General features: G+C 42.7%; 1 protein-coding gene across 1 annotated transcript; it reads left to right on the top strand.

Moving 5' to 3' along the window:
• Positions 1-440: 440 nt before the first annotated feature.
• Positions 441-2,082, top strand: LOC133885284 (uncharacterized). Its single transcript, XM_062324977.1, has 3 exons — positions 441-701; positions 1,289-1,585; positions 1,739-2,082. The coding sequence occupies exons 1-3, from the start codon at positions 624-626 to the stop codon at positions 1,817-1,819; spliced, it is 456 nt and encodes a 151-aa protein (XP_062180961.1). The 5' UTR covers positions 441-623; the 3' UTR covers positions 1,820-2,082.
• The last annotated feature ends 21,234 nt before the right edge of the window (positions 2,083-23,316 follow it).

The raw sequence follows: 23,316 nt of genomic DNA, 5'->3' as shown, positions 1-23,316 counted from the left end.
TGTACTTTTGCTAGTTTGCGTGTGAAGTGTGAACCCCATTTGATTTCGAAATAAGAGCGCGGCACACTGAGAGTTGGCCTGATGTTGATGGGCAACAATGACGATTTCACTCACAGCAATACGGCGAAAATTTATGTGTGTTTACAATATGTGATTCCTTGATTACGCTGACCTTAGCAGATACACAAAGAATTAATGGATGAGCTGTATACACTAAACCGTTGGGAATTAGCATGCTAGTATCTATAGCAAGCCTGTAGATTAACATCATGCACCAACTCGTTTAATTTGATTATCTGAATATACATTTCATCAATGTTCATGCATGCAAATTTGGATTTTCTCATGGTAACAAATATTAATTATGTGGCAATGTATGGTCAAGTTCTCTATCCTAATACTTTAGTGCAGTCATTCATTAGCCTTATCAGATTGTAAAAGACTGCCATGTGTAACTGTGTGTCTCGACTCATGCCAGGGGGCTCATGTAGTCATGTGTTGAGAAACGCCTTTAAATAGCTCTCCTCGCCATAGAAGATTCGTTCAACTGAGAGCAGGAGAGAGGAAGAGAGAAAAGAGAAAGAGAGAGCTAGGGAACAGAAAAGGGAGAAAAGGAGAGGGAGATGGTGTCAAGGGAGCAGAAGAGAGCAAGTTTCCATGAGAAGCTGCAGGTCCTCCGCAGCGTTACCCATTCTCATGCGGTTAGTTTTGTCTTCTTATCTGCTCAAATTATTCTGTGCTCTTGCGTATGCTCTTCTTCCTTCTAACGAGCATGCATCCCCTCTTGTTATATGAAACGATCAAGCTACTATAGTTATGTACTTTTGATTAGTTTTCTATATATTGGATAGGAGCGTTTTCCCTCAAAAAAGATCACTATTTAGAATTTACTTCAGAGGCTTATTATATTTTCACTTGTTACTTTAGTTATATGAAACGATCACTATTTAGAATTTACTTCAGAGGCTTATTATATTTTCACTTGTTACTTTGTTGCAACATGTAATACATAGATTTAATTAGATCAATTGTAAAGGCAACCTTTTGAAAATCATCTTCCATTCGTTAATCGGGTCCAAACTTCCCTTATGTCCAAATCACGAAATTAACACCCCTGAAAATATCTCTCCAATGAAAGATGGCGAAAACACAAAGTGATTTTTGTACCGTAGCTAATGATAACCTAAGTACTATACGTAGTCGTGATGTTTTTCATTATTCACTCATCTTTCACATATGTTTCAATATTGACCTAGAAAGTAACTTATCTAACAAATGTGTCATGTAGGGAAATAAAATGTCAATAATAGCTGATGCAGCAACCTACATCAAAGAGCTGACGCAGAAAATCGCGAAGCTGAACCAAGAGATTGCATCTGCACAACATGGCAAAATTTGCCAAGAACCCTCGCCATTGGTGAGTGTTGAAGTCCTTGAGAAGGGTTTCCTCATCAATGTGTTCATGGACAAGAGCAGCCCAGGACTACTTTCTACCATTCTTGAGGCATTTGACGAGTTAGGCCTTACCGTGCTTGAGGCTAGGGCTTCCTGTGCCGGTTCATTTCGTCTTGAAGCAGTAGGAGAGGTGGGATTTAAAAAATAACACATATATAATATGATTAAGCCTTTATTATATATCTCCCTGCCTATCAGTAAAAATGATCTAAAGAACACATATGCATAGGCATGCTTAACCGTTCAGAACTCATTTCTATTTAAATTCCCATTAACACTGCAGGATGAAGTTGTGGGTGTCATCGACGCACATGCGGTGGAGCAAGCAGTGGTGCAAGCAATCAAGAACTGTCCTTCAAACTAATCAAGATAGAGCTGTTTGGTCGAGATTGATGCAGAAAGAGTTAGTGCTAAGAGCACAAGATCTCCATTCAAACTCTAAGCTATACCTATTTATTTTCCTCATCTTTTTTGAAGAGAGCAAATTATATTATCTCTTCCTGCAAGAAGTCTGAGTCTTGCATGTAATGCTAGTTTGGGGCATCTCTTATTGTAATGTCAATATATATTGTTACTACATCGATCAAATTCAATTTGAATAGCTAATTAAGTTTTATAGTCTGAAAATCACTCACGTAACTTGACGGACATGTCATGGCCTCAATCATCCGATGCTCTAATTCTCATCCTACCTTAGTCATTTGTGGAGGTAAGATGTATCGGTGGTAGCATACGAAACATTGTCATGGTCAAAAACATATTCGTAGAAATGGGAGACTACTACTGTTATGTTAACGAACTTATATTGGAACTTAACAGTGACCAATAATCCCATCAATTACAGTTCGATCACTCCATTGCTTATGATATGCTCTAAGCACTGAAAAAAAAAAGAAATAAATTATTTTAGGTGATACCAGGTTGACTTGGTACATATGAGTGAGAGCTTTATAGTAAATGCACAACATTCCCTTAAAATTTTGTTAGTTACGTAACTTGGGATGTGACCGATTTGCCTCCTTTAGGAAATATGTTCTAATCTCCCATTCATATAATAACCATATATACTAGTCTGATTGGCGTGCCTATGCGCGCTCGTTTTTATTTTGCTGTGTAGAGCATAAGAAAAGAAGACTAAAAAAATAGTTTCACAAATTTTGTACATTTCAAAATTTATTTATAAAATTATTAATGTTAAACACATTCAATTAATTATAGAGAAAACAATAATACTTTTATGCATGCACATAGTTTTAACATGCAGGTGGAAGTAATACTAATCTAAAAAATTTTGTTTCATATTTTTTGAGTTTTATATATTTTTCTTTGCATTTTAGTTTTTATCAACCAATTTATTAATGTAACTAATATTCATTTCAACATTTTTTTAGAATTTTCTGAAAAAGAAAATTACATATATATGTATATGTATACATACATATGTATGTATATACATATATATATGTATATCTATACGTATATACATATATATATACACATATACCTACATGTATATACATATATATATATATATATATACGTATACATACATACATATGTATATACATATATATATATACGTATACATACATACATATGTATATACATATATATATATATATATATATATATCTATACGTATATACATATATATGTGTACACATATACCTAAACGTATATACATATATATACATACACACAGGACCTACTGCTACAGTAGCTACAGTAGCAGGGCCCTGAGAATTCAGAGAATCCAGGGACTTTAGTATATAGTAGTTGATGTCCACAAACTGTATCGTATGGTGCGCATTAGTACATAAATTACAAAAGGTTTTACCTAGGCCAGTACTGAAATGCATCATCCAATATATCACAAAAGATACCCAGACCCTGTACCCAATAAGCAATATGTTGGTGCCGCAACTATCATATACCACAGGCGAGTGCTGCCTCAGTTTTCCTTAGCTAGCTCAGTATCGAGATAAGGGAGAATATAGCAAGGGGATCATGAGCTAGGATAAATGTAGTTAGTTTAGCCAATATAATAAGACGCTAGAATAAATCTTTTTTCTATTGTTTTTAATTTATCAGGAATGTATGGTAGGTTCTGGATTGTATGATTTGTGAGGTCCTTCCTCGAATGATCTAGATTGTATATATGATGTATTGACTGTGTTTAATTTCAGCATTTATGTTCATCAGATTGGAATCTCATGAAAAAAAAAGAGAATGTGGCGGCTTGAAACATTTTATGCCTCGTAGTTTACTTATTATAGTTCTCATAAAAATAAAGATTGGATGAGAAAAATAAAAGAAACAAAGCTGAAAGAAAACATGAATCAGAAAATAAAATGATTGAAATACAATGGCTTCTGGCAATTGGTTATAGGCAAGACGCAACCAACTGCCAGCATCGGTCCCTCATGCTGCCATTGCATCGCAAGTCTGCCCCTATTGTGTGCATTTGGTTTATAGCAGACCCAGGCGGCAAGTGGCTGGGGGGGACAGCCAGCATTGCACTACAGCAAAAAGGATCCTCTCGCTTCAGCTACCTTGCTGCCTGCACCAGAAAGCTGCTGCCCCCTCTGTAGTGACTGCTACTACCTCCATCGCTCTACGCACCTAGGATATTGTGCTTATAGTAAAAGTAGGGGTCCATTTAAAAATTAGCATTAATATCCTTATATCGCTCATCTAACGAGCGACAGGTGGTTGTCGTCATTCCAATGGGCGTTAGGTCGCTGTGGCAGCCATGTCAACGCCCCCATTTAATATTTGTCCATTGATTTGTGAGCCCCACCACTGTCGCCCATTAGATGAGCGACATAAATGCTAATTTTTTAAATGGACTCCTACTTTTTCTATAATCACATTCTTGGTGAATCGTAGAGCGATGTCACCTTACAATGGACGACACGAGCATGCGCTTGAACCCACTAAAAAGGTATCATTCGTTGGAAGGGTGATACCTTTTCCTATATAATGGCCATGCTACCCCTGGGTTCCCTCACACCGGTCATTTGCTTCACACCGCAACCAGGAGAGAGAGAGCACAAAGGAGAAGAGGAGAGGAGAGGAGAGGAGAAGGGAGGGAGAAGGAAGCGGTGAAGGCTTGCCAAAATTCATCTCCAGTGAAGGTAATTTTTGTCCTTTGTTTTCTTTACAAACCATTTAGCATAGCCACCAGATTTAGGTTTAGACATAGTTTAGAACTCAGATCTAGGTTAGATATAGTTTAGAAGATAGGTCTAGATTTAGACATAGGTTAGCAATTAGATCTAGTATTTAGACATAGGTTCGGAATTAGATCTAGGGTTTAGACAGAGTTTAGTAATCAGATATAGGTTTGGATATAACTTAGCAAATAGATGTAGTATTTAGTGACATTAGAAGTAGTATTGTTAGATTTACTTTTTTTTAGCAATGTAGAGTAAATGTTAGACCTATTTTTTTAAGGATTATTATACTGTTAGATGCAAGTTTGCAGAGTAGCATTATATATTTGTTTTTTACATTATGTTGTTGTCAATATAGCGAATATAGTTATTGGTAGTCAAAATAATAGTACAATTTTTTGTCGTTCGTGGGCAAGTTCGGGACCTACAAAGCATCATATGATAATCTTCTACGGTTACTTTAGACCATTGCTCAGAGGAACCCTGGAACTTATTTTGACATTGTTCACTACCCATCGGTGGATGAACTTGGCAAGAAGGCCCTAAAGTGCACTTTCTTTTCCTTTAGGTCATGTATTAAAAATTTCTAGCAATGCCGCCCCATCCTTTGCTTCGACGGGCTTCCTTATTGGCATGCATAAGGGTCAGATACTAACTATTATTGGGGTTGATGGTGTAAGAAACCGTCCAAACAGTATTCTAATTAATCATTAAATCGATTATTTACTTAATCATGACTTCAATGATTAATCAGAATACCATCCCGATAGTCTCGGTACATGTTTTGTGCCCAAGGTCGGAACATATGCCTTTCTAACATATCACATCACAATAAAGCTTAACAAAGAGTGAGTAATTTAATTATATTACAAGTTCTTAAGCATCCACAATTTCTTACAATTTACAGCAAAAGAGAGTTAGGAGGAGACTGGAACTAATCAACTCCTGGACAAATGAGAACTATGCAGCGGAAGCTAAAACTATAAACAACAAAAGGAGGATGGAGTCATATGCCCTTAGGCTCCATCACAAAACTACGACTTCCGAGTAGTTGCCTACTCGTGCCTGCCACCACCCTCAGCGGTCGTGAAGTAGCCAAAGACTAGCTCCTCCTGGCCGGTAGCACCTAAAAGAACAGTGTGAGTATGAAGGTACTCGCGAGACTTAATTCATATTGGGTACTTATAGATAACCCGACTCCAAGGATTATGAATTGAGATATTAGCAAGAATATGGCCACATAGTTAAGTAAATTTATATACAAAAGCAAAATTTGACAAAAACATATGTGAGCATCTAGACTTAACCAACACAACTATCTAACCCATAACCATCAACTGAACATATATGTAAAAGGAACCATAGTAATAACATCTGCAAATAACTATCTCAACACATCAACCACCTCAAACCAAACTTGAAACTCTACGACTGCTGCAAATGGACAAAAGCATGCTCATGACCGAGAGCATGGCATTTAGAAATATTTTGACACCCTGCAGGGGGTACAACTTTAGGCACAAGACTCGAGGACCATACAGCTTGAGTGACCACACAGGTTCACCCAAAGAGTACTTGTGTCAACCTTTCCTAATAAGCCCCAACCATTTGAACCAGGCATCGCTCGGTGCGGAGCCCACTTAGGTTAACTCCAGGAGTAACCTCAAGTGTCTCTTACAAGCCCGCCGACTCACACCGGTGATGTACAAGCTCAAATGATTACAGCTACAAAGGTATTCGGCTTATCTTACCATTAGATCAGCATATGGTAAGTACGATAAGTGCTAAAATCAATTGCATCAACGATCGGTGCTTAAGCGACACAAGCGGTCTACAGTATTCGAGTTCCTATCCTGACCTACCCTGGGGAACTCCACATCGGGGCAGGAGAAATACCCCTAACACCACCCACATCTCGTCTCATCCTCACTACTTAACCAACCAACACCATCAACCCAACATTATCCTCAAAGTGACAGTAATTAAAGCCTATAGCTCGTGAACTAGAGTTAAACCATTGCTTGACTTCTACTGAAGAATCTATGCATGGCTAAACATTTGGGTTAACTTTTAAACTAGACCATCATCAAGTTAAACCCTGATTACAAGGAGATAGATCACCAATAACTCAAGATAGGGTGTAATGCATCAACATAAGTTCTACCCATACAAGACCCGACTCGACTCAACAACACACATAACGTACATAAAGCATATTTTATCACATTAGATACATATGATCTAAATTAATAGGAGAAACATGCTTAGATACTTCCCTTACTACTCAAGCGGCTACATGATGCTACCCACACAGAAATCATAGAACTTGTGTGGCTCGGTGTCACCTTTAACCACAACCGCATCACGCTTCGGGTCCTCGTTCACTGAAGAAGAATGCATGGATGATGAGTATGAATGAGGTGCAACAACATATACTACAATGTGCATAACAACAAGCTAAAAGTGGAAGACATACGAAATAATAGCAAACTTTGCAATCTAAACCACTTCAGAAAGCTAACAGGAGGACAGAGACTCTGGGTCGAACTCGGAACCTCTGGGTTGTACTCCGAACGGGGGTTCTTGGTTAGCCATTTTTGAATTAACTCAAAAGGTCCGGGCTGAGTCTGTAACCTCCGGGTTAGGGCATAATGTCCAGGTGAGGTTCTGAGCGAGAGTTATCTGCTAAATCTAAATCGAATTAACCCAGACTATCCAAGTTCGATGAATTATCCGGGTGAGGCTCCGAGCGAGGGTGCCTCATTTAAAAGCACCGCGAATTACCCGGACCCTCCGGGTTTAACGCGGACTATCTGGGTTAGGTAGACATGCACTTCTTGATGATCTTCTTTGGCCGATTCGACTTGCATGTTAAATCTATCCAACATGAACATACATATACACTATACAAAGGGTTCTAGACTCAACTTACACTCTAAGCCATAATAATTTTTTAGCACAAATCATTGGAGTTTTCACTAGGCGACCCCAACTATCTGGGTAGCCCAGAGAGGTTGCTTTGAGGGGAAAAAATCGGCCGATTTGATTTGCGAGCCTGTCTAAACCAAAGGGAAACATGTTTGAGATAGTTTGTAGAGTCTAGAGCTCACTCACCAACCTAGCAATAGGATTCCTAGCACAAACCTCATCTGAATCCTCTCCTTTTGTTCTAAAGCTCAAGAACTCGAGAACTCTGCAAACTTAGCTCGAAACTCGAAATCAACCCACCAATTCACGCATTCTTGCCGAGTGAACCCTAAGGGACTTACCCACGATGCTTGTGGAGGTTGGTGACCATCGGGTGATGAAGGAAATGAAGAAATTGTCAAAAGAGGAGTCCAACCGTGATTCCTCATCCTTCAAGCAAAAACACCAAGAACGTCAAGAATGGCTCGAATCTTCTAGGAAAATGCAAATGAACTGGATGGGTGGGAAACTGTCGAAGGTATTCCCTGATAGTGATTCCGGGGTATGTTGTACGGTGGGTGCATGAACAGCATTTCAGGGAGTGAATGTGTCTATGCGCGTAGACGAAGGATTCGGGGACACCGGGGGTTATACAGGTTCGGATCTCCCAGAGGATAACAACCCTGCGTCCTATTTTTTGTGTTATATTAGATCTCACTTGGTTACAGTAATGTTTTAGCAGATTGCCAGAATTGATCTATCTAGGTTACAACGGGGTCCTCATCCCTTTATATAGTAGGGAGAGGGAGAACTAACATGCGGACTCTACACAGATTGGCTCTACTCATTCTAATATCTAACTCAGATTATCATTATAGAGTACCGCGCACGCAACTTGCTCTGACAGCACTCTATATCGTGCTGTCGCTCGCCATCTTTGTCTAGCCCGTAGAACCTTATCCTACTACATTTAATGCGACGGGACGGAACGGTGCACTTCTGCACCGTCCCCATCTGCTTGCCTTTGCGTGCCGTCCTTGTCCACTTGCCTCTGCGCGCCGTCCTCGTCTACTTGCCTCTGCGCACCGTTCCCATCCACTTGCCTCTGTGCCGTCTCCATTCACTTGCCTCTCTACGCCATCTCCGTCCACTTGCCCTGCCGAATGGCTGACAACATCTCATCTGTCGTGCGGCGCTGCGCCGGCTTATAGAGTCTCACACCGTAGCCTTTAATGCTACGGGATGGGACACGCCCCCTTATATCGCCCACGACCTTATCCGTCGGGGCCAGTGCCTGGTGAAGAGAATTGCTCGAGCAAGTGTCCAATCTGGTCCCACGACCAGGGGGCTGGTCGTGGGTTTTTGTGAAGATGCAGCGAGATTGGTCGCTGGAGGCTTTGCACTGATCGGGGTAGCTTATCGACCTTAGAATTTTTAGGAGATATTCCCCTGGCTGTTTGCACCCTACATGGGGCCTGTTTAGCAGGGGTACCCCTTTACTTGATACACCGACAGAAACTTATGAGCTAGTGATCACGTGAATACCACATGCATATCTCAATTCAGCTTCTAGAGGGAGGAAACGAGGAAGAAAGAGAGAGAGAGAGCTTGAGAGAAAGGGGGAGCTCAGGCTGCATGATGGGAGGGAGGGAGAGCTGGGAGAGTGAGGGAGAGAGAGGGAGTTGGTGGGGGCTGCTGCCCCAAGAGGAGATGGTGTGGTTGGTCACCCATTAGCCTATTTCAGCTGTGAATTCATTTCTTTCACATGCTAGAGAAAGAAGCCTATTTCAGCTGTGAATTCATTTCTTTCTCTCCTTAATTTCTTTCTCTCATCCAATTGACTTAAAATCAAGTGCTCTAATACTCCGAAATAAAATTACTCAAAATTAAACTTAATGCTTATTAAGCATGATTACACTTACTTACGTAATTACGACTTTGGGACGTGACACATGGAAACAACCAAGTGTTACTGTTGGCCTTCGCATTTGTGGAGAGTGCGAACACCAGCAGTTGATATTGGTTCTTGCATAGTGTGACGATGAGAATTATAGGTGCTCGGGTGGATGTGTACATTATACATGACCGGCATGCATGGATGCTCAAGGCAATTCAAGAACTATAGAATGGTATGGAGGATCACTCAAAGGGTCCTAAGTGGCTGAGTTATAAGAGTAGATGGTGCATGAGGCATCTAGATGCTAACTTCTTCTGGCAATTCAAGAACAAGAATCTCATGAACATGGTTAAGTGGTTGAATTAGAACTAGCAGTGAAAGTTTGGTGCCCTATGGAAGACACTAGATGAGTTAACGAGAAGAAGCAAACACAAGAGTGTGAACAGAAGCTAGTGAGGGGACAAGACTTACACATTGCTCTTGAAGCCCTGCGATCGAACAATGAAGAAACGACGAGGAGGACCAGGTCATCTATCAAGTCATTCATCGAGTGGATTGAGAATGAGCCCAAGGAGAAGTTGGGCTCTTCTCTACGACACCAACGGGGCTAAGTATTTTATGACTACAAATGTAGGAGAGGTACAACTTAGTTATGAAAGGTGTTAGAGGCCTGCCTCTAGTTGGGAGTGTATAGTTCATTCTTCAAGGAACCTACAAATACTTCATGGACCATTATGCATTAGCTTAATTTGCCGATAATCAATGATATTTGTCTGATATATGGGACAAAAATCACTCATTATATGGAACACAAGACAGAGAAGGCAAAGATGCACTGGGTGAAGCCCATTGGTATTGCATAGCATATATATGAAATTCTGTGTAGGGACAAAGGCATGAGGGTGGAAAGCACGAGAGAGTTATTCAGGAGTGCACCCTATTGAAGGACATGTGCATTTGCAGTTGCTGCTGCACAAGCCATACTCCCATGTTATTGCTGCTTGTGCTATAACGAACATGAGGACTCAAAGGTATGTCTCCTACTACTTCAAGAAGGAAGCTCTCTTCACCACATGCAACCATCAGCTCTATGGTTTCAGGATAGCAGGTTCATTCACAAAGGAGCCTGGGCTGGACAAATTGTTCTCCTCTAATCCCAACAATATGAAGCAAAAGATGGAATGACATAGGACGATGATGATTCATGATGACATGGATGAAGCAGAAGCTGAGCATCATTTGAAATGGTGCAGTAAGTGCAACAAAACATGCCACACGTACAAGAAATGCACCGTTGGTGTGTCAGGTACCAACACCACTGAAGCAGGTCCTTTGGGCTCAGTTGTAGATGGGAGACATCCTCGTGCTCGTTGATCGTCTGCTTTGTCCACTCATTGAGTTTGCTTTATAATGTAATTAATGGTGTGAGGATTGTTGTATTTCTTGTCATGGGACTATTGTTATCACTTATGTATATTGTGATGTGTTGTATGGGATTATGTTAAGTTGTGTTTGTATTTTTTGAATATGTTATGTAATGTGGTATGTTTGTATGGACTATATATTGTAACATATGTTTGTATTTTTTGAAACACTTCTATGTAAAGTCATATGTTGCACTATAATTTGTTACTCTATATTTTTTTTAAGTAACAAAGTCTAATTAAGTTTTCTGTTTGTAGGTATGGATCCAACACACCTGGAGCTGCTTGACGCTCAGCTGGATGTCAAGCGCTGCTCATACTTGACTGCCACGCAGGCTCATGAGCTCCCTGTACTATGACCATGTGTTCTGAATGAGCTCATGAGGCTTGACAAGCATTGGATCCCTAGGTTTGCATCACTTTCCTCTATCATCATGTAGTTTTTCCTTGGAAAAAACTTTCCTCATTATATTTCATTTGCAGGTTGTGTGGTGCTAGGCTTCTCACGTTGTGCAGGTTGGTGAAGGTGGATGAGGTGTTAGGGGCACAGAGTCCGTGAGGCACTTCAGCTTTAACAGGGCCCTACTAGAAGCCCTTGTCGACATGTGGTGGCTTGAGACGCACACCTTTCACCTCCCGTGTAGTGAGATGTCTCTCACCTGCTAGGCCTGCCATGCATGGGCACTGTAGTTGGCATGAGGGACGTAGGCATGATGTGGCACGAGGCGTTCCTGGGATGGTTCAGAGTTGTTTTTTAGAGGGACGACCTGTTTGAGGATGTTACCCAGGTTGGAGAAGCACTATCCTAGGAAGATGTTTATCCTTTAGTTTGTGGGACATCATTCGTCTAATGTTGCTTCATGTGCTTAATGTTCCTCACCGATGAGCTTATTGTTTGTCACTTCGTAATTCAGAGAACATCCACCCAAAGGTGGGTGACAACAACGTCTCTAGGCAATTGGAGGCATACTTATTGTTGTTGTTTGGGTGGATCATATTCACCAAGACGCGTAAAAACTTAGTGTCGAGGAGCATGATCCCATACTCCATAGAGATTGCAAACGCCAGATCGGGGGAGGTCTCCTAGTACAGTTAGGCTTCAGCTATTCTTGCAGCCAGCTACAGGGGTGTTGGACAACGTGAAGGTTGATTCCAATGCTATCTTCATCAGCTATATGCTACTTCTCCAACTGTTGTCATACGGGTGGTTCACCATTAGTCGGCCGGTAGTGGACCACACCCCGTACCCCTTTCCACCAGATGGCATCAACGGATCCACCATGGGGTCTTTGTGGTGCTAGCAGTGGGTAAGATCTATTAACTTGTCACATATTCCTTACATCATTTTATTAACTTGTATGTCTAACAAATATTTTATACACAACATACTTGGTCTAGTGTCCAGACACACCATGCATACCTAAACTTCATAGCCCAGTTCGACGAGCTCACCTCCTACAATGTGAGGTGGACGCCTAACACCAAATACGAGGTACACTCACAAGCCCCCTTCAGTAATAGATCTATTCAGTTTTGGATCACCTTAGGTGCCAAATTGGGTTTTCCTATGAATATCAAAGTTGTAGTACTTTTCATAAGTTCTTCAGATTTGTAAAGTGTGCAACTTTTGCACAACTGAATTTGTTGTTGACATTTGTTGATAGATTACGCTGATGAATGTTCAGAGCTTAGTTAGGGCTTGATAATGACATTTTCTGAAGATAAAATCTATAAAAAAGTTGTTTAGGATGAAAATTTATATGTAATATTGAGTGTTGAGAACTTTTGTACGTACATTTTAGTAGATATAAAAATGTGAGTCATGTTGCATGAATTTTCATATAGTTGTTTTGAGCATAGGAGCGCCTTATATTCTATATGTGTTTGTTATTTGGAGTGCTTGTGCTAAAATGTGGTTGTGAATTAGGTGGTGGTGCTCTGGATCACACTTGAGGCTTGCCGTTCTAGTCATCGGTAAAGGCAAGTGAACTTAGCTATTATGTTGCTACAACTTTAACCTATTATTTTTACTACCTACATCTTTAAAATGCAGCACACATGATTATATTCAATAATTTGAGGTATTGTACTTACTATGCTATTTATGTTGGAAGGTTCGGATAAGAAGGTGGTAATATGGCTATGTTATTAGTATATTGCTTCATGCTTGTATGATGATACTCCTTTATGATGGCTTTAGAAATTTAGAATGTGGTTGTTGATATATTGCTACGCGTGATGCTTGCTTATGTGGCCCATCCATGACATTACTTACTTTAATTATGATAATAAAGATTATTTATTTCCTTAAGGGGTTTATTGGTGATGAATCTTAGTGTAGTTGTTGTGTCGATTTTGGTGGTTTTAGAATCTTTTAGCACATCCACACATTTTACCTTACAATGGCTGGAATACATGAGGATAATGATGCGGGTTATATAAAAGTTTAAAGAAGCAGTCATACTATGATCTTTGAGAGGGGTAGTGAAGTAGGTTGGAAAACCATACTAAATAGAAGATAAAATGGATATATTATCTCACTCATATCTAAATGAAGGTTGTACCTAAGTTGTTACAGCATGAAGCTAGGGTTTAAGTGAAGTTCATAACTTGGGCTATTTTATATGGTCATAAGTAGTTGATAATATAGTCTTGTTGTTTTATACATGATGTAAAAGATGAAAGCAGTGAATCAAGAGTTGGCATATGTGTAGTACTTATCATGTCTATCTTTTGCATAGAAACAATTTTATATGATACCTTACAGTATATTCGACAATTTGAATTATGTTATACATGTTGATACATATTATTGGTTATAACTTCTATCATTTACCTTTAAGTATGCTTTTATATGGGGATATGTGGAGGATATTGAACTCTGTGGTTCTCTTTCTTACCATTGCAATATATCATCTGCATCGCATTTCATTCCTTTGCATTTGACCTAGGTCGGTGAGAAAGTCATATAACTATTCTGAGGTGCATAAGCCAGGTTGGTGAGAAAGTTATATGACTATTCCGGAGTGCTCTTGAAGTTATGTCGTAATCTTATAGTTGAGGCCGTACCGGTACAACATCGTATATTATCATAATACGACGCAACTTCATACCTTATTGGGTATGAAGGCAGTGGACATATACATTGCACTGCATACATGTGTATTTTATTTACAATCATTGAAGGTTATTCATGTGGAAGCATTATATATCGAAGTTGCTATGGAAGTGATTGTTGGATACGGTGCAGTTGCTTTGAAGTGATTATGTGAAGCAATGCTTTTCAATGGTGATATGCATTGCGGTATAGCTTTTGGAATTATGAATGTGCACTACAGAAATTATTTCATTTTATTGTGCTTATATTGAATTGTGTGCAACACCAACACTTACAGTTCTTCTAGGGTTATACATGTCAGTGGTTTGGTGGGTTGTTATCTATTGTTCCTTATGAATCATATGTTATTCAAGTTGAGGAGTGGTTCTTTTACAAACTTATGATGTCATAGTTTTGCAATCATCACATAATGCTTAACACAAAGAAGTGGAGCTTTAAAACTGTTGTAGAATGAATGTTGTTATCATAATGCTTCTATGGATACTTGTTATAATATTATATTATTATTTAATCTATTGTCATTTAAATAGAGTGTTGAAGTAGTTCACTTGCTGAGATCTTCCAATCTCACCCTTGCAATTTCTCTCCCAAGTTGTTCTTGAAGCTAGCATGGAGAGAAGGGAACATCTTGCACTTCATGTTTGCATTTAATATCGTTGAGTTGTAATAATAAATTATCTTTAGTCATTAGAGTCGTGTGTTCAAAATTTATAGTGTTGTTGTGATGTTGAACTTAATAATTTACTCTTGGTCCTTGGTATGGTAATTTTAAATGCTAGTGTGATATGCTTATATCTTGTTTATCTATGTTGTTGCTCCTGCATTACTTAAAATACAGAGGACATGCTTTTCTATAAGTTCAGTTGTAGGTCGTGTAGTTAAGTGGCGTTCAAGGTCTTATGGCCTCTGGGGTGTTACATTATTATCACTGCTGCTTGTTTTTTAGAATAGATAATGGTACTGATTTTTTTACGAACCAACAGTGATACGATTATTACTGCCGGTTTTTGGTGATCTGATAGTGATGAGATGGTAAATATGAACTTTTTATAGTAGCGGCTACAGGCGAAGTAATAGGGATGTACTCTATTTAGACATGAACATTATATTACCATTTTTAGGTTCACCGTTAGTTAGATAGTTTTATGAGACCAATTTGAAAGCAGGATAGCATGGGAGTAGGTAACCACATAAAACCATGTGTAGCTAATACGCCAAAAGTGTGAGGCAACATTGAAATATCCATATGCGGGTCATTAGTTCATCGGGATGATTTGAAGAACATACGTATAGATAAGTACTTGAGCTATATATTATGCAGTGGCACATATTCTGTAGAATGTAGTTCATAGCAAAAGGATTTTCATGGGCGAGACAAGCTATTTATAAGTCAAAAGCTTTTCCGTTGCCAAAAGAAGCTACTCTCATTTGCTAGTAAAAGGAGGTGTATAAATACAATAGCTTCCATAGTTACCCTAGGGCCACGTGCCCATGTGCTAGTCACACCACACATACACACACGTGCGCGTCTCATGGGGTTTTTCCGCTAAGCGCCCGGGTTAGGATAAGGTATACACGTGTGCATGTTTAGTGGTATTGCGCGTTCTCAAAGGCCTCCGAATCCTATCTTAACGTGTGTATGCGTGTGGTGTGTGTGGAGTGCATGGGTTATGTGCATTCTTGTTGTACCCTCTCAAAAAAATACAATACATAAATAAGATGGAAGGACATTTATTAAAATTTACAGAGAGTGTAAGGGTTTTTCCTATTAAATTGCACTGCATTTTCTTTACCTTTTGTTTTTTTCTTTTTTTATTTGACCGGTTGGGTTAAGCCAACCTGGGCTAAGGCCCCGACAGCTGTTGGGGATGATCTCTCGCCCTCCCCCTTCGTAAGGTAACTTGAAGTCTAACGGTGGCTATGCATTTGGGTAATTACAGGGATGTTTCAAGGAATGCAGGCGAAGATCACGAGGTACCTTCAGTCGCAACCCAGAGGTTGGCCCAAATCCTTCATCCGTGCGGGCGAAGATCCAGACGATCCTTTGGTCGAAGACCGGAGGCACGTCCGCGGTCCCAGCTACCCGCGTCGGTGAAGGCGACAACGGGTCTTCGATCGGAAGCCGAAGGCTACAATGGCAGTTTTGCTAACTGGAGTGGGCGAAGGTAGCAGTGCATCTTCGAACGGATACTGAAGATCGACTCATGGTGCCGAAGAGGAGGAGTGAAGCTTGTGGTGAACCGTCGGCTGATAGCTGAGAAGCCTTCAGCGGAGTCATGGGATCGACCGAAGACCACGATTGGGTATCGAGGCCCACTTAACTGGCCAAGGCAGAGCTGTAATTATGTAAATACACTTGATTGTACCATAATGCCCTCGAATATTCCAAGAATGTAGCAGGTAAGGGGTAAAAACTGTAAACTCCGCGTGGAGTGGTTGAGTACGGGCTATAAATAGGGTCATACTGTGCTCGAGACGGGCGGAATCAATTGAGACAATTTACCCCAAACATGTGTCACACCTAGAAGCCTTTGGCTTTCTCTATAAGTGAAGGTTCTCCTTGTTTGGGACATCGGTTCCAACAGTTGGCACCACCCGTGGGGACCGAACGGACCGAAGCCATGCCACCCAAGAAGAAGACAAAGCCAACTGGTGCATCGAAGGCGTTGCCGGAGCCTTCGGCTGCAGCCGGGGCTTCTGTCGAAAGACCCCCTTCGGCGCTACCAGGGTCGAGCAATGCTTCAGCTGGAGGAGCTTCGGGTGGGCGCGAAAAGCACTACGGTGTTGATGTTGCGCCACTAGGAAGCAATGAGGACAGGCACGGAGCAGCTATCCAGGAAAATGCGGCACCGGTGCGGGTCGCGGAAACAAGAGATCGCGCACGCTATGAGCCTTCGGCACCAGAAGGAGGGAAGGCGCAAGACGAAGAGTGGGAAGACCTGGATGACTTTGCAGAGTATGAAGACGAAGATGAAACACAGGAGGAAGGAACAGCCAGGCTAGAAGCCGAAAGGCTGGAGAGGCAAATTGCGTAGAAAAAGCGCATGTTGGATAGCCTAGCAGTAGGCCGAAAAGCTACGGAATATTAGGCGGGCAGAGGAAGCTAGGAAGACATTGGAGAAAATGCAAGAGGAAATCGATATGCTGCATCGTGTGGAGGAAACAGCTTGCCACGTGACACCGTCTGAAGACACAGCACGACCTCCGCAGGACCTTCGGTGGCGGTCATCCGCGGGAGACCCAGAATCCCCGCTATGCATTGGTCTGCAGAACCAACCGTGGCCTTCGGGCTTCAAGATGCCTAGAGTAGTAATGTTCGACGGAGATTCAGATCCAAGGGAATTCGTAATGAGTTTCGAAGCGGCAGTCGAATCCACCAGAGGAGACGGTGTAACACTGGCGAAGGCCTTCATATTAGCTGTAAAAGGGATAGCAAGATCGTGATACTCTGCGTTGCCTCCAGGATCCATCTACTCGTGGGAGCAATTGCGTAATACCCTGTACAGCAACTTTCAGGGAAATCGAGCAGACAAGATCACCGCGAGCGACCTCTTCGCACTGAAGCAACAGCCAACAGAAACATTACAGAGCTACATGTGTCGCTTCGTACACATACGAGCTCAGGCGAAGGGGCTGAGTGAAGACACAATCATCGACGCGACAATACAGGGAATTAGAGGGGGACTCCTGGCAGGAAAGCATACAAGAAAAAGGCTAGGGAGTGTACAAGAGCTGCTCAACAGGGCATCAGAGGGGGACTCCTAGCAGGAAAGCATACAAGAAAAAGGCCAGGGAGTGTACAAGAGCTGCTCAACAAGATGGAAAAATATGCGAGATCCGAGCTCGATCATCTTCGGAGGCAAAAAGAAATGGTAGCCTCAAAAGCAGTAAAAACAAATATGTTAGCCAGGGAGGTAGGCACTGGCCACCCTAGAGACAGGTTGCGGCATGTGAGGAAAGCTGAAGCATCTGACTATACAACAAGGCAAAACGAGGTCAATCAGATAGACTCCAGCCCCTTTGAAGTTGCTCAAGCGACAAGCGAAGGTCAAAGTGGGGCTACTCGAGGAGGCCGAATTGGCAGAGGAAGGGGCCGAGGAGGCCGAGGTGGATGAGTTCCGCAGGACCCAGCCACATTTTACTATGAGCTACATGGTGAAGGAGTCAGCCACAGGACCAAACAGTGCCCACAGGTCATGGCCATGAAAGAGAGCTTAGCGAAGCAATCCTTCGATCAAGAAAGAACCATACACAACGCCGCACAATTCAGGCGAGGCGAAGCATGGGAAAACCCCAACCCAAGCACGACATTTGCCAACCAGTGGCGACCGATGCTTGCTCCACAACAATATGCCCCTGCAGCCTCGGCTCAACTGGATCAAACGAGGCAACTGACCCTCCAAGGGGAGCTACCTCCGCCTCCACCAAGACCTACGATCGAAGCATCACCAGAGAGCAGTAAGTCTTTCAACACAGTAAATCGTGGATACAATGTGGTGTTGGTGATCTCAAGAGGATCTAATCAGGAGACAAAATCTAAGAGGCAGCGGAAAGAATACGTGCGAAGGGTCAACCATGTTGGTGTAGGGACAACTTACATTCACTCAAGATGGTCCAATGTGCCCCTCACATTCTCACAAGATGAAATGAGGGTTTTAGATTACCTACACACGGATGCCTTCGTGATCATAGCAAACATTTCGGGAAACGAAGTGCATAGAATCTTGATAGATGGTGGAAGCTCCACGGATATCATCTTTGTGGATGCCTTCGATAAAATGGATCTACGTCGAAGCGACCTAGACCAGGCTAGATCCCTATTGCTAGGCTTCTGCGGGAACGCAATCAATGCTCTGGGAAAGATAACAATCCCAGTGTCATTTGGCAAAGGGACAAATTTTTGAACGGAGGATATTACCTTCGATGTGGTCGACATCAACTATCCATATAATGCGATATTCGGTCGGGGAGTCCTGAACACATTCGGAGCAATACCGCACCACGTGTATCTATGCATGAAGATGCCTGCTCCTGGAGGTGTCATAACGGTGCTTGGAGACCAGCAAGTGGCCCGAAGAATCGAAGTGGCAAAATAATTTAAAATTTTGCTAGAAATTAAATAGGTGGTTGCAATTTTGTTCAATAGGAAAAATTAATTTCTAAATTTAAATTGTCCTAGGATAATGTTTGATGCACTCATGCCGTTATAGATGCATATAGGTTTTTGTGCTTGAAAAATATTTGCAAAAGTTCGCTAGAAATCGCTCATTTAAAACTCTTTTGAAATTGTGTTCAAAATCTTAAAAAGAAGATGTTTTCAAAATTGGAAAACCCCTCTTGGATCCTATCTCCTCGCCGGCCCAACCCTTTCCCTTTCCTTCGGCCCACTCTTCCTCCTCCCCCTCTCTTTCTTCTCCCACCCGAGTGGGCCGCCCCTTCTCTCCCCGTGCTGGGCCGCGTCCCGAGCCGGCCCACTTGTGCGCTGAGCCGCCCCCTCCCCCCCCCCCCCTCTGTTCCGCTACCAAGCAGGCCCACCCAAGCCGAGCCAATCCGCCCGAGCCGAGCCGCGTCAACCCGCCCGGCTCCGCTTCTTCAACCTCCGGCGCGCCCGATCCCCTCCGCCAGCTCACCACCGAATCAGCGCCTCCCTGTGCCACCTCCCCTTCCAAAATCGGTTGGATTCAATGCCATAACTCCTCATCGAGTGATTCCGCCTGTTTCCCCCTTCTCTACCTCTCTCTATTGCCCAATCAAAGCAAGAAAATCGACACCATTGAATGCCATGGCCGCCGGCAGCTTCTCTTCAAATTCCGGCCGATGCTCTCCCTATCTCGCGTATTTAAGCCATCCATCATCTCCCTTGCGACGTTCCGCGCATTTTGCACCCGTTTCCCCCTTCTTTTCCACTCGGATTCTTCCCCGACGCCGGCTTCTTATTCACCACCGGTGAGTGTGCGCCGCCGCCACCATTTTCACGTTGTCGTGTCGTCTCCGGCGTCTCTAACCACCTTCTCAGCTTTGCAGGAGAACGAGACGGCTTCTCCGTCGCCCCTCGGCGCCTCTCCGCCGCCGTATCCATCTCCCATCGAGCTACGACCCCACCGGCCGCCCTCCTTCGTCGCTGGTCACCACCAAGCCGTATCCAGCCACCGTGAAGCCTCGGTGAGGACCCCCTGCCCCTCCTCTCCATTTTACACTTATTCCCATCGCAAACGGAGCCCGGATGCGCACTTTGCGCATCTCCGGCGAGCCCCGCCGCCATGCGTCGCCATCAGCTGGCCGCCGCCCGTGCTTGCACCGCCGGCCAAAGCCCTTTTGATTCCTGGCCGTCGGATCTGAGATGAACGATCCAAATTAGAAGCAAAATAACTCTTCGCCCAGCCAATCACATAATTCCACGTGTCGTCTCCATAATCCCAATCAGCTGCAGAGCCACGTCATCGTCCGTATCAGTCTGCCATGTCATCCAATCTGCCTATGTGTCAATACCATGTCATCGAAGCCTTTATCCAGTCATTTCCAAATCATAATAATTCAGGAAAATGGCAATTTTTCACTTTAGCCCCTAGACTTCTCTGTAACCACATAAAAGCCCTGAACTTTTATAGAAACCCCTAGATTTTTTTATAAATAAGATTTTTAGTATAAAAACAATTCGGTAATTCTCTGAAATTCAAGTAAAATTTGCAGAATAGCCCCTATAACTTCAAAAGCTCAATACTTTTTGCTCGTAGCTCCGATTTGGGCGATTTTTGCGCCCAAATGTTTGTAGCGACGTGCAGAATCTTTTTGTAGGGTTTTTGTCTAGTTTCAATACTGTTTGGTGTACTATTCTTAGGTTTTCGTGTTGTATGTCTTTTCCGGTATGTCGATTAGGAGCTGAGCAGTTCGGCAATCTCGAAGACCAAGCTTTTGAGGACGTTGAGTAGCACCCTGTCGAAGGCAAGTGTCCTTGAGCATATTTATCCTGTTTTAGAATTTGCTGGTGTAGTTTTTAACCTTCAAAATGCATGTTTGTCTAAACATGAATCCTATGTTAGGGTTTATTAGTTTTGAATCAATATTTCTTTGTCGCCGTTGTTCATCATGTTATGAAAATGGGTAGTTTATGCTAGCTCAGTCTTGGTTGGGAAATCTTAATATTGATTAATGAACTATGCAACAATGTTGGGAGATGGTAATTCTTTTTGTAGCAACATGGTATAGGTTTTCCTCAACAGAATGGATGGTTTGAGGTGGAGCCTATGGCATGTTTGTGTTTGTATCTGTGTGGGGTCCTAAGGACCGGTTCTTGGGCATGTAACCAAGTTTTATCCGCACAACCACGAAGCCTATATGGGTCTTGGTAGTCGGATGGAATCCGATGAGTCAAACCTTTGGATATAGTCGTGTCTTTTCACTTAGTAAATAGGATGCCTGATGTTGGAGTCATAGGCAGATCATAGTTGCTTAGTGTTGTTAGCCAGTGTCAAAGTCCTTTCCTTGACATAAGCCACATATCATGTTTTCCCTACGCTTGCGGAGTACAATATTTGTACTCACACTTGTTGTCCCCTACCCTGCATTCTACCGTTGTTCAGAAGCTGGCAATGAAGCTGGAGCTTTTGACGACTACTTCGACCCAGAGCTGCTGTTCTAGGCTGTGTTGCCCCCGGTAGACGCCTGTGGAAGATGGAGCCACTGGCACTGAAGACCCTTTAGTTTCCCCGCTGTGTTTTCTTTAGACCCTCGGGTCCTTTTGTATGAAGTTAAATACGATGTTGTAATAAAGGCACTGTGATGATATTACTAATGATGTAAGCACATGTATGAAACTTGATCCTGGCGTACATGTGTTGTGCCCGATTTTGTTCGTTTAAAACTGGGTGTTACAGCAGTAAGTGCGGTACTTGTGTAGGAGAGGCATGAAAACAACAAACTACTGCTGCTCCCAATATACTACGTGTCAGAAGCTCTTGCAGGGCCAAAGAGATTCTACACCAAAATGGAAAAAGTAGCATACGCACTGGTCATGGCATCTCGCAAGCTTTGTCATTACTTCAGAGCTCACAAGATCATAGTACCAACCTCCCTACCCCTTTGCGACATGTTTGAAAATAGAGAAGCTACGGGAAGGATGGCGAAATGGGCAGCAGAAGTCGCCCCACTCATGATAGTTTTTGTGGCAAGAACGGCGATGAAATCCCATGCGTTAGCAGACTTCGTAGCAGAATGGACACCGCTGGCTGAAGCCCTGGAAGAAGAACTGTCAGAACCGGTCTGGATCGCATATTACGATGGGGCGTGAGGGGCTACAGAAGCAGGTGCGGCGGCGGTACTATCTGCGCCTTCAGGCGTAAAATTAAGATGTGCTACCAGACTAGAATTTCGATCTACAAACAATATCGCGAAGTATAAAGCCATCCTCCTTGGCCTTTGGAAGGCGTAAGCTTTGGGTGCCCGAAGGGTGCTGGTTAAGATGGACTCCAAAGTATTAGCAAGCCAGATCAACAAGGCGTTTCAGACAAAAGAACCAGAGCTTGTTAAGTACAAGGCAGCAGTCCAAAGCATGAAAAAGTACTTCCTGGGGTTCACGGTCAAGAGTATATCGAGAAATGACAACTTTGAAGCAGATGACCTCGCCAAAGCCGCCGCACAAGATCTGTTTATACCACCAGATGTATTCTACCAAAAGTTGACCATGCCAGCCGTCGACGACTCTTCACGGACAGCGCGTTCTGTTGCTATGATTGAAAGCGAAGATTGGCGCTCTCCAATAATTGCTTACCTTCGTGGTTATTACGAGCCCGAAGATAATGTTGAAGCGAAGCGCATGGCCCAAAGAGTTAGAAATTACAAAATTGTGGGAAACAATTTATACAAGGTCGGAGTCTGTGCACCTTGGTTGTGGTGCATATCTCAGGAAGAAGGGCAGAATTTGCTAAAAGATATACACGGTCGACTATGTGGCTCGCATGTGGGTATACGAGCCTTAGTTGGAAAGGTATACAGACAGGGATTCTTTTGGCCGAAGGCGCTCAGTGATGCAGATTACATAGTCTGACATTGTATACAGTGCCAATTCTAGGCGAAGAGGTCAAGCAGGCCTTCCGCGAAGACACAACTAATCCCACCAATTTGGTCGTTAACACGGTGGGGAATTGACATTGTCGGCCAGCTGCCAGCTGCTCCAGGGAACTTGCGGTATGCCGTCGTTGCGGTCGAGTACTTCTCCAAGTGGGTGGAGGCAATGCCGCTCGTAAACATAACATCGAAAAATATCCAAAAATTCTTGTGGCAGCACGTCATATGCCGTTTTGAAGTCCCGCGCGAAGTGACGGTAGACAACAACACCCAATT

Source organism: Phragmites australis, chromosome 11 (assembly GCF_958298935.1).
Source record: "Phragmites australis chromosome 11, lpPhrAust1.1, whole genome shotgun sequence".
Lineage (NCBI taxonomy): Eukaryota > Viridiplantae > Streptophyta > Magnoliopsida > Poales > Poaceae > Phragmites > Phragmites australis.
This window is presented reverse-complemented; position numbering and strand designations above follow the sequence as displayed.